Source organism: Penicillium cinerascens, assembly GCF_028974065.1.
Source record: "Penicillium cinerascens strain IBT 15544 chromosome Unknown contig_9_segment0_segment0, whole genome shotgun sequence".
Taxonomy (NCBI): Eukaryota; Fungi; Ascomycota; class Eurotiomycetes; order Eurotiales; family Aspergillaceae; genus Penicillium; species Penicillium cinerascens.
Window position 1 is genome coordinate 1,803,091 of NW_026695296.1, and position 16,926 is coordinate 1,820,016.

At 49.3% G+C, this 16,926-nt stretch overlaps 8 protein-coding genes across 8 annotated transcripts; 4 read left to right on the forward strand and 4 right to left on the reverse strand.

Moving 5' to 3' along the window:
- Nucleotides 1–283: 283 nt before the first annotated feature.
- On the reverse strand, nt 284–2,235 carry N7498_007526 (uncharacterized protein; the record flags this gene model as incomplete). Its single annotated transcript, XM_058454588.1, has 10 exons — nt 284–400; nt 460–527; nt 582–636; nt 707–766; nt 819–1,211; nt 1,263–1,637; nt 1,713–1,768; nt 1,821–1,892; nt 1,956–2,011; nt 2,072–2,235. 10 exons carry the CDS (start codon nt 2,233–2,235, stop codon nt 284–286), a joined length of 1,416 nt encoding a protein of 471 aa, XP_058306837.1.
- A 386-nt stretch (nt 2,236–2,621) lies between these two features.
- Nucleotides 2,622–3,138, forward strand: N7498_007527 (NADH dehydrogenase [ubiquinone] 1 beta subcomplex subunit 9; the record flags this gene model as incomplete). Its single annotated transcript, XM_058454589.1, has 5 exons — nt 2,622–2,635; nt 2,687–2,819; nt 2,879–2,957; nt 3,012–3,053; nt 3,113–3,138. 5 exons carry the CDS (start codon nt 2,622–2,624, stop codon nt 3,136–3,138), a joined length of 294 nt encoding a protein of 97 aa, XP_058306838.1.
- Nucleotides 3,139–3,654: 516 nt separating this feature from the next.
- N7498_007528 (histone H2A) lies at nt 3,655–4,173 on the reverse strand (the record flags this gene model as incomplete). The annotated part of the gene is made up of 3 exons (XM_058454590.1): nt 3,655–3,707; nt 3,767–4,059; nt 4,121–4,173. 3 exons carry the CDS (start codon nt 4,171–4,173, stop codon nt 3,655–3,657), a joined length of 399 nt encoding a protein of 132 aa, XP_058306839.1.
- Nucleotides 4,174–4,751: 578 nt separating this feature from the next.
- N7498_007529 (histone H2B family protein) lies at nt 4,752–5,300 on the forward strand (the record flags this gene model as incomplete). Its single annotated transcript, XM_058454591.1, has 3 exons — nt 4,752–4,923; nt 4,992–5,063; nt 5,122–5,300. The coding sequence occupies 3 exons, from the start codon at nt 4,752–4,754 to the stop codon at nt 5,298–5,300; spliced, it is 423 nt and encodes a 140-aa protein (XP_058306840.1).
- Nucleotides 5,301–5,649: 349 nt separating this feature from the next.
- Nucleotides 5,650–7,108, reverse strand: N7498_007530 (cysteine protease ATG4; the record flags this gene model as incomplete). The annotated part of the gene is made up of 5 exons (XM_058454592.1): nt 5,650–6,013; nt 6,071–6,298; nt 6,362–6,530; nt 6,583–6,888; nt 6,958–7,108. 5 exons carry the CDS (start codon nt 7,106–7,108, stop codon nt 5,650–5,652), a joined length of 1,218 nt encoding a protein of 405 aa, XP_058306841.1.
- A 620-nt stretch (nt 7,109–7,728) lies between these two features.
- N7498_007531 (uncharacterized protein) lies at nt 7,729–9,747 on the forward strand (the record flags this gene model as incomplete). The annotated part of the gene is made up of 4 exons (XM_058454593.1): nt 7,729–7,786; nt 7,836–8,630; nt 8,702–9,242; nt 9,291–9,747. 4 exons carry the CDS (start codon nt 7,729–7,731, stop codon nt 9,745–9,747), a joined length of 1,851 nt encoding a protein of 616 aa, XP_058306842.1.
- A 210-nt stretch (nt 9,748–9,957) lies between these two features.
- Nucleotides 9,958–11,606, reverse strand: N7498_007532 (putative C2H2 finger domain protein; the record flags this gene model as incomplete). Its single annotated transcript, XM_058454594.1, has 2 exons — nt 9,958–11,434; nt 11,491–11,606. The coding sequence occupies 2 exons, from the start codon at nt 11,604–11,606 to the stop codon at nt 9,958–9,960; spliced, it is 1,593 nt and encodes a 530-aa protein (XP_058306843.1).
- Nucleotides 11,607–12,021: 415 nt separating this feature from the next.
- N7498_007533 (uncharacterized protein) lies at nt 12,022–13,934 on the forward strand (the record flags this gene model as incomplete). Its single annotated transcript, XM_058454595.1, has 4 exons — nt 12,022–12,431; nt 12,496–12,649; nt 12,712–13,709; nt 13,760–13,934. The coding sequence occupies 4 exons, from the start codon at nt 12,022–12,024 to the stop codon at nt 13,932–13,934; spliced, it is 1,737 nt and encodes a 578-aa protein (XP_058306844.1).
- Between the last annotated feature and the right edge of the window lie 2,992 nt (nt 13,935–16,926).

Genomic DNA, 16,926 nt, shown 5'->3' on the forward strand with positions numbered 1-16,926 from the left:
CCCCATCAAGCCCGAGACCCGTACTCGGCACGCACCGGAATACATGTTGCAGCCACTCGCTAGACAATCGCGAAACGATCATTCACCATCGCCAACGACGCCACCGGAAGGTGCAGGTGGGAGAGCATTACGAATTGTGCCATAGACTACAACGTGAAGGGAAGGAGCTGGCCGGTGATGTGGCGGTTATATTTCGAAATTCGATAATCTACAAAGACGGCCAACGGCTACTCTAGGCACGACAGACACAGATCAACCAACAGGGTACGGACGGAGTAACCGTTTACCCAAGCAGCATGCGCCGCGGGTCCTCAATATACTCCTTGACCTTGACAAGGAAAGTGACCGCCTCGCGACCATCCAAGAGACGGTGGTCGTATGTGAGGGCAAGGTACATCATCTGTTGGCCCCAAAGTTAGCATGATTCGCAGAGGAAGCTCTTCGTAAAGGAAATCTTACCGGGCGGATTTCGATCTTGCCGTTCACGGCCACCGGCTTGTCCTTGATGGCGTGGAGACCCAGAACAGCTAGCGAAGAGGTTAGAAGAAGTCGACGAGAATCAGATCATATGAAGCACTCACCACACTGGGGAAGGTTAATGATGGGTGTACCCATCAGGGAGCCGAAGACACCACCCTGAGCGGACGGATTAGCATTCATTCTTTTGACCTCAAGAGGACATTGTTTGGAAAACAGGGGAGCTTACATTGCTGATGGTGAAGGTACCGCCAGCCATGTCCTCAATGGTCAGCTTGTTATCGCGAGCCTGAGACGTGTTAGTAACGATGCATCAGAAAAATGATATGAGGATAGCGCACCTTCTTGCCGAGGTCAGCGATCGACTGCTCAATGCCAACCAGGTCCATGGTCTCCGTATTACGGACCACCGGAGTGACCAGGCCCTTCTCAGTAGCGACAGCGACGCTAATGTCAACGTAGTCGCGGTAGACGATGGTGTCACCGCCATTGGGGCCCTCGATCGATGCATTGACGGCGGGGACCTCCTTCATGGCCAGCACACAGGCACGAGAGAAGGCGCTCATGAATCCGAGCTTCACGCCGGTCTTCTTGAGCACATCGTCCTTGTAGAGCTTTCGGAACTCCATCAGAGAAGACATGTCAACCTCGTTGAAGGTGGTAAGGGAAGCAGCGGTGTTTTGGGACTGCTTCAGACGCTCCGCAATTCTCAGACGCATCCGGTTCATTTTCACCTGCAGATAATGTTAGTTCGGGACGCGGCAGACAGGAGCGGCAGTACATACACGACGCTCCTCACGGTTTCCGAGGGCAGGCTTGGACTCAGCAGCCCCCTGGGGCTTGGGAGACTCGGCCTTCTTAGGGGTCTCCTTAGGCTTCTCCGACGGGGGTGCGGGCTTCGACGGCTCGGGCTTCTCCGCCGCAGGAGCAGACTCCTGGGGCTTCTCAGCAGCAGACTCCTGGGGCTTCTCAGCAGCAGACTCCTGGGGCTTCTCAGCGGCAGGCTCCTTGGGCTGCTCGGGAGCCGCATCCTTCTTGCCCTCGGGGGCAGCGCCCAGTTCCAACTTGATGAGATCCTGGCCGACAGTGACGGTATCTTCCTCATTCACGAGAAGCTCCTTGATCGTACCGGAGTCCGGGGCATTCACCGAGACGTCGATCTAGAGCTCAAGATGCAACGTTAGAAATTTGAGGGATTTTATACGTCGCGGGTGAAAAACCACGGAGCACTTTACCTTGTCGGTCTCAATGGTAGCAATTTCTTCATCGCGCTCGACATAGTCGCCAACCTCTGAGAACGAATCAGTATTTGCGGTAGAAAAAATAAGAAGAGGATTGCATACGCTTGGAAAACTGCTTCAGAGTACCCTCGGTGATGGACTCTGCCATCTGGGGGACCTTGACGATGCTGTCGGCTGAAAAAGAGCAGCATTAGCACGATTTGCTTATTCTGAGGTGTTGTGAGCGGCCATAGTTACCGTAGGTCCGGATCTGAAGGCCGACGAAAGGAGTGAGGTTGCGCGACACGTTGATGCTGTCGGTCCATCGAGTCAGTCATTGCGCCGGAAACCGCATGGACGTGTAGGGTTCTTACCCGGAAGAGGCCTGCAGCAGACCGGAGGCCCGCGAAGAGGCATTGGCGCGCGTGAGGGTAGAAAGGCCCTGGACGGCGCGAAGCCGGCTGGGAGCCCGAGTAGCCCGGGTCAAAGTGGTCAAGCGCTGGCCCGAAAGACGGGCGAGAGGAAGGCGAGCAGCCATGATTTGTGAAACAATTGGCAATCAAACACCAAGAAAATTAATCTCCCAAGGGAGGAGGTATAAGGGGCGGAAGAAAGAGGGAGAAAAAAGCCCTTGTCGACCTTGTTGCTGTTACGTAGCCGAAGCCCAAGACCTCCCGAAGCCGAGATGCGGAAAGCAAAACGCGGCCGGAGTAATGTTTTTACGCTCTGTACGGTCGACCGCAGACTCCCGCAGTGCAGAGTGCAACGAATGAGGAAGCCGAGAATAGTCAACCCGCACCCATCTCCCTCTCGGATTGACGGATTGACGGATTGACGCGCATTGTCTAGGAGACTTTTCGCGCTCGTCTTGTTACGACCTTTCTTCTTATCCTCCCGTTCCAATTGGACTCGAGAGCGCCCATCATGTCCTCCGCTACGTGAGTGAACCCGCCACGACTTCGGTCATGTTTCTGACCCTTGGTATATAGCTCATTGTACCGGCGCTCCCTGAAGCTGTCCCTCGACTGGGCCGTCCACCGATCAGTGTGGCGCGGACAGGCCGTCTACATCCGCTCTCTGTTCGAGGCCAACAAAGACGTCCGCGATCCTCGCCAGCAACAGGTAGGGCTGCGACCCGTCAGATCCGTCAACCAAACCTTGCACTTACACGACGAACCCAGGTCCTATTGCGCGAGACAGAGAAGTTGTTGGAGGAGTGGAAACACCCCGATCCCTACCGGCCACCCACCGCCCCTGGAGGTATGTCCCTGATGCCGACCGTATCGCGTGCGCACCACTTACATTTGACTACAGGAAATAAATGGGAGAGAAACCTGCCGGCTCGAATTCTGCCCTGTACGTTGACCATGAAATCGACCGAATCATTCCACCAGTGCCGTACTAATTTCGTGCAGATGCGGAAGCTCCCGGCGCCCACTAGAAGATTTCCCGGGTATCAAACCCAATGTTGATGTAATTTGACCTATTGCAAATGAAGTACCCTTTATTTTGATCGATCCAGCCAAATCAGTAGATTGGATGGTGCCTGACAATATGGATTCCAGTACGAGCGGCAGGGCTACGTGAGTATAAATGACGCGACGTAAAAACGAGTGACGCCATGATTGCAGCGACAAATTACCTACGTAGACGAGCATCGACGACTACAATCTCGAGAAAATGGAAAAATAAGTAAAAGTAGACTCTGATTGGACCTAGAATCTTTTGATTGATTCGGGCATGTGCCCAGGGCTAGTTATCCGAAAAACTAAAATCCCTCGAACAAACTGAGTTCGTCGGTATCATTCCATGCCCGCAGGCATAATGTACAACCTGGAAACTGAAGAAAATAGAAAACGCAGAGCCATAACGTGCCCATCCCATAACCCCATTATCGTGTCAATGAACCAACCCGCGCCGGAAAAACAAAACAAATCTGCGAAAGAAAAGAAGCCATCTACAGCTCCTGGCTGCCCTTGCCGGCCTTGGGGGTCTTCTTGGGGAGAAGGTCTGAAAGGACGAGTTAGCGATTTCGGATCGAAATGGACAATCAAGGTGATGGAACGTACTCTGGTGGATGTTGGGGAGAACACCACCCTGGGCAATGGTGACGTGACCCAGGAGCTTGTTCAACTCCTCATCGTTGCGGATGGCGAGCTGAAGGTGACGGGGGATGATACGGGTCTTCTTGTTGTCACGGGCGGCGTTACCAGCCAGCTCGAGAATCTCAGCAGCGAGGTACTCGAGAACGGCGGCCAGGTAAACGGGGGCACCGGCACCGACACGCTGAGCGTAGTTGCCCTTGCGAAGCAGACGGTGGACACGACCAACGGGGAAGGCGAGACCGGCCTTGGACGAACGGCTGAAACGGATTGATGTCAGAATGAAGCGTTGATGCGAGAGATCATAACAAAGGTACTTACGACTGAGCGTTCTTGCTGCCGCTAGCCTTGCCGCCGGACTTTCCGCCAGTCATTTTGATGGATGTGGGTGGGTTTTGGGGGGTTTTGGTTTGAAAGGTGGTTATGTCGAAGAAGATGGAGCGTAGGTTGCGAAAGCAGGTGGGAGGGCAGCGTGTGGAAGCGGAGGGGATTTATAAGGACGCGGTGAGGGTGACGTTGGGGCGCATCAAACAACTCCAGATCACGCTCTCGCTTAGCGGGATCGGCCAATCAGGGTGCGGATCACGGGGCTCGCGGCATGCCGCTTCAGGTAAGGCGTTGTAATCTATTGCCCGTATTGCGCGTTACACATAGTTGACCGTGATCCCCGCGCCCAGTGACACGGCCCCGCCCACCTTAAGACGCGTCGACCCCCTCTTAATCATACAGATCATACATCTCTGTGACGGTATTGAAATTCCGCCTCCTTTGCACCCCTCAGGATCAACTGGCCCTGTGCCCGCCGAGTATAAAGACCGCGCCTCCCTCGTCACCGCGTTTCTCTTACTTTTCCCTTCCACTCCATCTCTGTCCTCCATCTCCATCCACGCTTCATCTTCCAACACCCTTTCAAACCCTTCCAACCTTTCACTTTTTGTGATCACCATCAAAAATGGCCCCCAAGGCAGCTGAGAAGAAGCCCTCCACCGGAGGCAAGGCCCCGGTCGGCGGCAAGGCCCCCGCTGAGAAGAAGGAAGCCGGCAAGAAGACTGCCGCCGCCTCTGGCGAGAAGAAGAAGCGCGGCAAGACCCGCAAGGAGACCTACTCCTCCTACATCTACAAGGGTGAGTTGGGCTTTTCGGGTTTCTCCCACATAATCCGAACGCGTCCGCTAATGTTTTGATTCCTTCAGTCCTCAAGCAGGTTCACCCCGACACCGGTATCTCCACCCGTGCCATGTCGATCCTGAACTCCTTCGTCAACGGTATGTTTTGATTTCTCCCCGGCGCGTTGGAACGCGTGGTTTTCTGACTTACATCCAGACATCTTCGAGCGCGTTGCCACCGAGGCCTCCAAGCTTGCTGCCTACAACAAGAAGTCCACCATCTCTTCCCGAGAGATCCAGACTTCCGTCCGCCTCATCCTCCCCGGTGAGCTGGCCAAGCACGCCGTGTCTGAGGGCACCAAGGCTGTCACCAAGTACTCTTCCTCCGCCAAATAAGCGGTTTATGGGTTTTTTTCGTTTCTTGCGGTATTGCTTTTTTCACCGCCTCCTGATCTTGTTTGGGCTCTGAGGCGGTCGGTTATGGGTGTTTTGCGGGTTTTCTAATGTGTCATGGGATGGTCTCAATTTTCTTTACCCCGATGGGCGACTTTTTCTGATGGTTACTACTCGATGCGCGCGGTGTAACATAACTCGGGTCTGGGGCGGGTTGCACGGTTTACCCTCTCCAACTAGAACGCGAAATTCCAAATGCTTGATTGCATTGAACATTATTTTCCCTCTAGCTTCTGTACAAATCGCTTGCACTCTCACTTCCATTTGCAGGTTTGTCTTGTCGGTTTTCATTCTATTCCGAATCGTCCAGTGCTTCAACTTCGTCCAACGCCTCTTTTCGACCGTGGCCCTCCTCCGATTGCGCTCCGTTGGCGACAATATGAATGATCGCCTTTCCTGGTGTGGATTTGACCCGCTCCTTCCAATCCGCCCAATCCGTTTCGTCTCGAATCAAAAATCCGATCAGCATGCTGGGATCCATGTCTTTGATGTGGATCCGTCTCAATCGTCGGGTGTGATAAGTATCCATTTCTTCCGATGTATACGCTTCATCGGGCCGTCGCGGAGGGGTCGTGGGGCGTGTGAAATGAGGATCGAGGAAGAAGAGGTGTGAATCCTGCACGCCCATGAAATAATGTGATGCTGAGGGCCGTCCACTGGTGTATCTCAATCGTCAGCCATTTCTCGTATTGTCCTTTGGGGATGCTACGTACCCTGCGACACCCACCGATTGTGGATACTGCAGGGCGGCTCGGAGTCCATCCCAATATACCGAGGTGATCTGCTCGATCCCTAGCCTCAAGCCCAGAAGTATGAGTGTCGGTTGGATGCGTCCAGTTTCTCCGCGGGCTAGCCGAGTAAACCGATCTTCATACACATCGGATGTGTCGTTGGTCACGTAAACCCTCAGCTTGGGGTCTTGGCATTCGTTTGACAGTGCTCTGTCAATCTTTGGTTAGCTTTGCTCTCTGGTCATAAGGCAGCCGGCTTGAAACGGGACGTACTGGATGCACCGAGCGGTTGCTGATGGCCCAAACCATTCCCCGGGGTATTTTCCGCATGACTCGGCACCGCAGTAGACAAATCGATGTATTGAAAAGGGAGCCTTTGGGTGATCTGCAAACATGGCAAGTAGTCTGGATTCTTCCTCTGGTTTTTGGCCTCTTCGCCAGTCTGTAATTATAGTCAGCTCTATTCCGGCCTGTATGACGGTCCCCGTAGTCACCTCGGCCAAGTAGTAGTATGCAGAGTGTATTTGCGAGCAAGCTCTGTCCAGATCGGATCATGCAGCCCCATCCGGTGTCGGACGTGAAGCCCTGCGAGTCCATCAGCTGGCTTCGCAGCCGGACCCCCAGTGTCATCGAAGACGTCGCTTCCGGCGTGTTGTTTCGCGGGATGGGAGTGAAGTTGGAGCGGTAAGTCATCCATATTCTAGATTCAAAGTCCTTCAGGAATGCCTCCGGCCAGGCACACCCGGCAGGGTCCTTTGGGGTTCCCGCTCGCGCCAGACTTGAGGCGACGTCATGTCTATCTGGTGAGGTGTCAGTGGCTCGCCCCCTTTGTATCCGGGAGGTGCAGGGCATTCAGATCCATGACATACCGGCTTCGACGCTGTCGTCTTGCGGGGGGTGGGGGGTATACATTTGACCCAGGCACCAGATCGCGGCCTCTGGCGCCATGTCATTCTTGGGCTCAGGGTCCCAGAAGTATTGTACAATACGCTTGTATTTCTCTATGTCCACCCCTGTCATCTCTGTCGGCGTCTTTTGTTCTCCTGTGCCCGGTGGCGTGGGAGTTGGGGAAGGGGGGCGGGGTCGGTGTGTGTAGAAACGTTGGGAGGTACTGCAGCTGAGAGGGATATATATCGTGGCTAAGAAGTGTATATCTGTAGATCACCACCGATAACCCACGTCCGCGCGACACCACACGACGGAGATCGGACAGCAAAAACACAGCAAGGAATTAAATCGAAATCGAAAGAAATCAAAGGGGATCTCTCTATACTGGCAGGTGTCACGGTCACGGCCACGGTCACGGTCACGGTCACGGTCACGGTCACGGCCACGGTCACAGTTCCAGACACGGACTCGGACTCGGTATCGCCAAGGCACGACGTTACTACACAAACACCCGGCGCCTTGCTTTCCTTTTCGGCCTTCAAGTGATTCGAATACCCAAGATCTGAATACACGTCCTCAGAATAGAATGCCGTCTACTTCTTGCCAAAACAGGAAAGCGTGTCCGTTGACCTATGACGCCGCGATCTTAGGTCTCCGTCCACCGGTCCCCACCGCCCGGCCCACCCATGTGCTCATGCAGCCGCGATCAGGAAATCTCACTTCTTCGCCTACCCGGACCAGCACCAACACCGATGGCCCGCCATGGGAAAGCGAAGGCCCGCGTCAAGCGGGGCCCAAAGATGGCGTCCAGTGAGTAATTCACAGTCGCGAGGACCACTTGACCACTGACCATTGGCAGAGCCATCGCCACATCAATTTACCATGCAACAGGAGGCGCTCAACACCGAGACACACACTCGACTATGGTCAAATAGTAACCTTCGCCACAAGGCTGTCAAATTTGTGAGCGCAGGTGAATTGCAACGGAGCGAACCCGAAGATGCCAGCCCGGACGATCGTCGTGAGCCTAGTCAAACAGAGGCCGGCCCGGAGGCGACAAAGCCCGAGATAGAAGAGCCCTGGGTCCCGACCGACGATGTCCTCGAAGGCACCTTCTTTTTCGACTCAACAGGGCAACAAACCATCGATACAGGACTTCCAAACCCAACGCCGCGATCAGAACCGAGCGACTCCGATGACTCAAGCGAGGATGAAGTTGTTTTTATGGGGCGCAAGAATAACCAGAAGCCTATTGTGATAGAAACCGACAACAATGAGCTCCAGGGAATACTGCGCACTGCATCCGAAAACCGTCTAACACCCGTCGATCTGGAGGTGAATACACCTACGCATTCGGACGTCCTGTCAGAACACGGTCAAAACATCACCTCGCCAGACATGCGACAAAGAAGCGGTTATTCCGAGGAGGAAAACGATCCGCTAGCGGACTATATCGCCAATATGGATCGTCATTACCATTCAAACGAGGGCTCGGATTCCTACGTACATATCGAAGCAGGAGGGGGCATTGGCGTTCGCCATGCTCCTGCAGACCCAGGGTCGCTGAGTTCCAGCATCCTTGAACCCGAAGCCGAACTGGCAAGAGCCCGTGCAGAAGAGAACGACGAGGCTCAAGTCCAAAGCTCGATCAATGGTGAGTCATCCGGATGATACGTCCTTCTAGGGTAGGGTGTCTTTTGAGTGTTTCTAACATGAAGGGACCAGTCTTGTCTAGAATGTACCTCGATACGGAACCGGAAGCAGCCGTAAGCTCAGACGACGACCTTGCCGAGTTAGACTCCGGCGATTCCGATTTGGACATGGAGGAAGGAGATATTGACACTGAGCTTCTTGAAGAGCTTGCCATCAGGTACTCCACGCAGAGGACCAATGGTAGCCGTCCGGGGAATCATGGATTCGCGTCGGCGACAGCATTTGCAGACGCACTCGAGGCTGACCCTTATTATGGCCTTGATATCATGGACTTCAAGAGGCCCAGCCTGCAGAAAAAGGGCAAAGGCAAAAAAGCACCTGCGCTGGATCTAATGCTTTCCGACAGCGATCTCGAATTTAACCTGCAAGAGGCATGGCAAACCGACCGCAAGAAAAAGAAGGCTAAGAAGAAGGAACGAGAAGAGCTTCGCTCTCAAGGATTACTGGGCAGAGACTCTGGGGATGCGGACTTGAAGGTCAAGTACTCCAAGGGGATGAACCTGGAGGAATTGATAACTGAAATGCGAACTTTCCTACTGTCATCCAAGACCAGGTGTGTGAGATTTGTCCCATTCGCACCGATCTGACTGACACTGCCTAGTCTATCGCTGCCACCCATGAGCAAGAACCATCGAAAGACGATACATGAGCTGGCTAATGCCTTGAATCTGAAGTCGCAATCCCGCGGCAATGGGCCTGCGCGGTTCCCAATACTCGTCAAAACCTCTCGCACCCCATCGTACACGCCCAAAACCATTTCCAGAGTCGACCATCTGTTATCCGGGCGAAAACTGAATCGCCGGCTTTTCCACTCCTGGGGCTCAGATGGGCCGAAACCAACCAAGAGCAAGCGAGGAGCCGTCGGTGGAGCCGTCTCGTACATGGAGGGGGATGTGGTTGGTGCCTCTGCGCCAGAGATCGGAGCAGAGAATCGGGGGCGAGCAATGTTGGAGAAAATGGGATGGAGCAGCGGCACTGCACTCGGAGCCTCCAATAACAAGGGTATCCTTCAGCCCGTTGCGCAAGTGGTGAAGAACTCTCGGGCCGGTCTTGGATAAGATATGATTTCTTGCCCGATATCGTCCGCGATAGGCGACGATGTAGACATGCACATAGAGAGATACAATGAAACGGGGCATTCCCAGAGATGATGTGACATGGCATTTCTATATGTACCCATGCCTCCAAAGAAAAAGAAAAAGAAAAAGAAAAAAAAAGGGAGTAGAGACTTCAATCGTGGCGATCGATGAATCGTTCAGTCACGCAGTTCATCCTCTTTTCCCCTTCGCCGCAAGTGGTTGAGCGTGGGAAGGGTTTTTTTTGATATGAGCGAACAGTTGATTCCTCGAGGCAAAAGTGACATTGCAGTTCGAACAAATCAACCCGGCGGAGTTTTCGGTATCCCGAGCAGCCTTTTTAGCCCGCTTTTGCTTAGCTTTTCCAACCTGCGGCGTGGCTGGTCGGTCGTCAAGACCAGAAGAGGACAGTTGCTCAGTCATTGGAGTCATCGAGTCATCGCTTTGCAAAGGATCGAAGTTTGAGGCAAGCCTTGTTTCGATCGTTTCCCTAGGTGCGTAGTCCTCATCTCCAATAGACTTCTCGTCCTCGGATCCGGAGCTCGAAAGATGGCCCTGGCCCTTGTTTGATGATTCAATGTCTTCTGAATCGTCAGCTTCTCGGCCCACATAACTATCTGGTTGATTGCTCAGCGGGGTTGATTCATGAAGATCATCATATCCCTCATCATCGACGGCCTCTGTTTGGCTGGATGCATCAACTTGGACCGCCGGCTCTAAATCCAACTCTTCGTTCTGCAATAGCATCTCCCGGCGCAACTGCTTAACAGCCTTCAAATGCTTTTTGCTACGTTCGTGAGCTTCGAATTGCTTCTGGCTCTTGAAATGCTTGTGGCACGCCACGCATTCGAAGCTTTCCACCTCGTTCTCCGAGCTCTCTTGACTATCGTTGGCCACAGGTTCTTCGGACTGGGCCCACTCGGGAACGACATGCTCGCGCATTTTGGCTTGATTGATCGCGCGTGATCTTGCCGCCTGGGCTGCCACGGACTGACGAAGAGTCTCCTGCCTTTGAGCCTCATTCAGTGCATTAGCTTTGTATCGCGGGTCCCGTTTCTTGATGAATGCCACCAGGGACCGAACAGCGTCGTTGAATTCGCGAATAGCCTCATCTCGAAGGCGCCGGTTCTCTTTTTCCATTAGCCTGCGGACCCGGCGATCCGGAGCATCGGAGAGACGATAAGCATCCTTCCAGGAGAACGACTTCCTCGTAGAGAACCCGCTCCACGCGGCATAGAATTGGCGTACGACTGTTTCAAAATCATCATCATGGGTCCCAAATGGCGGATAGTCCACCATGTCTTGATCTTCCCATTGGCATGCCAGTCGCTCCTCCAGCGCCAGCTGAGAAAATTGGTCATTAAGTCCGCCGAAAAACCCACTCGGCGAGTCCGAGAACTCCATGCGAGGGCTAAATTTCGCAAAGACCTTAAGGACATCTTCCGCGGTTGTGACTCGAATGTTATACGAATGTTGATCCCCCTCGGAGCTTCCGTTATTGCCCAAAAATGCGTCACTATGCGAATCGTACCAGGCACGCTCCTGAGGGTCCGCGAGCACCTCGTAGGCCGACTGAATTTCAGCAAAAAGTCTTGTAGCCTCCTCGACATTTCCGTAGTTGCGATCAGGGTGCAGTTCGAGGGCCCTCTTTCGATATGACTTTTTGATCCTGTTGAAGATTAGTTGACGGCTTTTGACGGGTTGATGTGATCGTAGAGAGCCTACTCATCATCGGTAGCAGCCGGCGTAACACCGAGCAACTCGTAGTAGTCCGTCTTTCGCTCGGAACGTTGCTCTTGGGCACTAGGGCCCTTTGAGCCAGTCGATTGAGATTGACCCATACCCCGCGAATGAGGGGAAGAGAGGGAAGAAGGAAGGAAGATCGCACTGGAAAGATCACGAATCCCCTTCAAGCATCAAAATGCCGTGTAGTTTTGCGGACATCAACCGCGGGAGGGTTAGTGGGAGGCGAGTGTGAACCTTTTTCTCCGCGGCGGTGCTAGGTGCCTCCACTCGGCAGCCCCAGCTCCAAGTTTCTCCCTTCCAACACCATCGTTCCCACGTCCAGACCGAATGAAGGTCCAATGCTGGCGTTAGACTATACCTTCTGAATGTTCGCAGTCGTGCTCACGACTATCACGGTTGCTATCGCATGGTTATAAATCGCCCTTGTCCCTCGGGGGCTCAGTCGATCCTAGTGAGGGGTTCATCATCTCCTCCCTCCCACTTCCCCCGAATCTTCACTCGCCTCCAGGCATGCTTCTGTCTCTGAATCACCTTCCGGACGAGATCCTTCATTCGATTCTATGCCACTCGCACCCTCGCTCCTGTGTTGCCCTTGAACAAACCAGTCGTCGCTTCGAAAATGTGACCAACGAGCCTTTGCTATGGCGCCACTACTGCCAAATCCATTATAAGTCCTGGGATAGGAACCATGGAATTCTTGGAAAGCTTGCGAGTCCCGTGTCGACAGTCGACTGGAAAGCGCTGTTTGTCCTGAGATACCGAATCGATCGCTCCGCCACTCAGCTTCTTGATAGTATTCTTGCTAGCCAAACAGGGCGTATCGAGAAATTCCGAGCCGTCATTGATTTCGGATACGATGCGAAAGATACACTTTTGCGACACAGCGAAGTGGAGTCCGGAGAAGATCACCTTGCACGCAGGTTAGCTCCAAAGTTCCATTCGATAGTTGCTGTGCCTCGGCAAGCTGTTAACCATTAACTACAGTTATTATGCCCGAGCACTGTTGACCTGCCTCCACAGAAGCATTGCTGTTCCCGAATGGGCTAAACTCAGGCGCGGAGAACCAGTATCGCTTGAGCGCGCATTGGGCGCCTTCGATCTGTTCATCCCGGAGAGCGGATACGGAGACTTGGATGAGGTCAATCAATCACCCCTGAAATCTAATTTTTCGACGGCCCTTTTTTTCTGACTAATTTCTAGATACGGGACATGTTGGATACGATTTTTGACCACTTCATTGCATCCCATCCCGACTTTGACACCCTCAGCCCCCGTGAGAAAGCTCTAGAACTTGCGCGATGGCTGCAAGTGAACGATCTCACCGGAATCGAGGCAGGACGGGAGTATCATTCCCTGGAGCACAATTTTCTGGGACTGGCTCTACGGAGGCCCCCGCACAACTCGCTGCCGTTGATCTCGGCTGCCATATATTGTTACGCAGCGCAGAAGCTGGGTCTAAATGCCCATCCTTGCGGGTTTCCATTCCACGTTCATGTCGTCATCACCCCACGTCCGGGATATGATATGAGCGGCAACGCTCTGGCTGATGCGGAGCAAGGTTCGCCAATGTATCTGGATCCATTCCGAGGAGCAAGAGAGACCCCCGTTTCCGATTTACGAGACCAACTAGTCTTTCTCGGTGTGTCAGATCAGACTGAGTTTCTGGGCGATGCTTTGGCCTCGGATATTGTCTTGCGCTGCAGCAAAAACATTCTGAACTCTATCCATTCCGCGTCTACTCACCCGGGCGTGGGAACTACCTCGATGGACGTGGTGAGTGCCAAGTACGCGGCCTTGTGGTCTTCAATGCTACTCTCGGGTGATTCGCGCCCGATGGACCTACGGCATCAATTGCCATGGCTAATGGAACTGTTCGCTACCGATTTCCCGTCCGATATATTCTTGGTGGAGCAGTACATTGTGCCTCTGTTTCACGGACTTTTTGAGCATGAGCACATACTGGAAAGTCTCCACGTCATGCGCGCAGTCGATGAAATACCCAAGCAGGTGCGCAGGCGGACTGACGAGAATAAGAACATTCGATATATGGTCGGCCAGGTCTTTCGGCATCGTCGCTATCACTATCGGGCTATCATCACCGGGTGGGATTCTGAATGCGGCGCGGGAGAACAGTGGATGAGGCGAATGGGAATTGATCGCCTGCAAGCTGGCCGACATCAGAGTTTCTATCACGTTCTGTGAGCTTCCTGATATTTGTCTTTGTTGGCGCCGAGCTAATTAAGTCTAGGGTTGAGGATCGAAGTGTCCGCTACGTGGCCGAGGAGAATATCGAACTCATTCTCCCTCGCTTCGCCGATTTACCACCAAGTTTGACTGCCATCGCAGGGAAGCATTTTAAACGGTGGGATGAAGTTACGCGGGCGTTTGTTAGTAACGTGAAGGATGAGTACCCTGATGATTAGCCGGGTCCCCTCACGGATTTAAATATACTAGGCTCTGTCTTTAATATAGTTCTTGGAGTAATGAAAGATAAAGTCTTTAAAGTTATGCACAGATCATCTCAAGCAAGCAATACCAATATAACTTCCCGAAAATTACAATTTGTATTGGATCAATAGCAATTTAGAAAGTAGATAATAAGAGACTATTCTTAGACTTCCGCAGAACCCAACTCAACCCGGACCCAACCCAGCATTAGGTCCGGGGCCTAACTTAGGTTACAAATAGTGCAAATATAAATTATATAAAATTACCTATATTCTAGAGGCGTTTTTACTATCTCTCTTAATATAATAGGCTAAAATTTAGATAGAGAGATATATAAGCGGTATTAGGTAATACTAATATATAATTTATAATTATTCTATACTAGTTTCTATGAGGTTATATTAAGGCCCTAACAAAACCTAGTATTAGGTCTAGGTTAGGTCTAGATTAGAGAAGTTCAACCTAGACCTAGGCTAGGTTAGGTTTTGGGTCGAGCTCGGCCTTCGACCTAAGTTAGGTTAGACGGAAAGCTAACTTTCTTATAAAATATAGTAGATAGGTTTTAAATCCCCCCCCCGAAAATTTATTATTAAGAAATAAATAATAATAGATAGCTCTTTTAAATAATATATTTACTAAGTTTAGCTAAATTAAACGTCTACATTTCATCTTTTTATAAATATACATAGCGTAATAGCTACTATATACCTAGTTAAGCGCTACATGACTATAGAATGATAAGCTATAAAATTATTGTCGGAAGTGGTAGTATATAAGATAAGAGAGATGAATAAATGCCCGAGGGTCCCTACGCGGCAGGGTAGTCCTTAGGGCAGATATTCAGAGAGAGAAATACTACCCTTCCGTAGAGGTAGGCCACTACTGCAGCGTAGTAGCTTACCCCGGGAAGATGGATGAAGATAAAGATAAAGGTAGAGATAAAGGGTCTCTCTAGCCTGCCCTAATAGAGAGGAAGGGTAGTCAGAGGAGAATTAAGATAAAAGCTCTTGTTTAATTCAGTCTAGGTTTTGAGCTATATTTATAGATAAAAATATTTAGTTTATATAAAAAGAGTGTGCTATTTACCCGAGGTAACGTGCTATTTATCCGAGGCTATAGACGTTAGGAAGTGAGGGGTAGGCCTAATAACCTTGGTTAGGTAGGCTGATGGAAAGAGAGAGTATAGTAAAGGCTGAAGTGAGAGTAAAGTGAGAGAAAAGTAAGAGATAATTAGAAGATTAGATAAAGGCGGTGAGAGATAGTAGAATAGGCACTTGAACGGGAACTTCCATATTGAATTAGAAGCTCTGGAAATCTGCATTTATAAATGCAGACACCTAAAATCCTAATAATTATAATAAAAACCACTACGAGTAAAAGTTTTATATTTAAGAGAGCCTAGGAATAATAGCAATTATACTCTAATTATTATATAAAATAAAGTCTCCTAAATAAAATTTTAATAATATTAGAATAAAATCCTATAGAAAAATTTACCTATAATAGTAATAATAATAGTAATAGTATTTAATTATCTTAATAAAGCTCGCTTTAAATATATACTACTATATAAGATTTTTATAGACACTAACCAAGGTAGAATAAATAACTCTTTTAGACTACGCTATAACCCGCAATATAGGTTAAGACCTTTAACCTATACCTAAACCTAACCTAGTGGGTTATAAATTTAGATTTGGAAACCTATAAATAACCTATCTTGACCTAAATTTATATAAAATCCTAGTCTTAGCGTATATAATTTAGCTAATCTATCTTAATTAAATACTATTATTTATATATATTCTAGTTATAGTCCTCCTACGTTATTGACTTTAGCTCTAATCACTTAAAATAAAATAAAATTCCTCTATATATTAATTAATTAATATTAGTAATTAGTTATTTATATATATATAGGAGGGTCTATCTAAAGGGTTATTATAGTAGAAGCGTAAGAATATTAAAATAGCCTTTCTATTCTATAGAAATATATATCTAATATAGAATAAAGATAATATATCCTTTAAAGGAAACGTATTACTTTTATTATTTTATTTTATATCTTAATTTTGTTATTTCTTTCTATCAAATTAGTCCTTATACTTTATTTTATTATAAATATAAGTTTATTTATAATTTATTTAGGTATAGTTTTATAAAATAGGATTAAATATAGTAAGTTAGAATTAAGTTATAAAATTTTAAAGGCTAAATATACTTTTAAAGGTTAGATATAGATTATGAATAGATTTTATAGATTATACTCTACTTAATATTCTTACTATCTATTAATATAGTACTTTTCTAATCTAAGATAGTAATAAATTAATAATTCTATTATATTTAGTATTTAACTTCTATAAATAATCTTTAGTAAGTCTTTACTTCTACTCTTATTTATCCCTTACTATTCCCTTATCTTATAATATTATATCTTAAAATTAGAATTCTAATATATTTTTATTATCTCTTTATAATAATATAGATAGTATTCTATATCTTATATTAGATCCTCTATAGCTATTTACCCTTAAGCCTTTTAGTAGTTAATAAATATTCGACCTTTTTAATTAAGACTTTATTTAGCTATAGGCTTAACTATTAATTCTATCTATTTTAAAGCGTGTTAGCCTTAATTAAAGAAAGAACTAACGTATTTCCCGGTTGACCTGCGCACCCGGTTGACCTGCGCACACCGCCTACCACTGTATTTTTAATTAGGATTTTTTCCACCTAAACGCCATAATATATTGAAAACCTATCGATTTTTACATGAATTGATCTTATGCCCTATATCTCCACACCCAGAACACTTTAGTTGAGTACGTTTGGCTGGCAGAGGTAGTAAATTAGGCTGTTGAACGGCCGTAGGCGTAGGCGATTTAATGCGCTCTATAGCCTGTGTAGAAGGCTGTAGAATCTATGAGGCCTCAGCGACTATTAGGCCACCTAGATATGCTATCT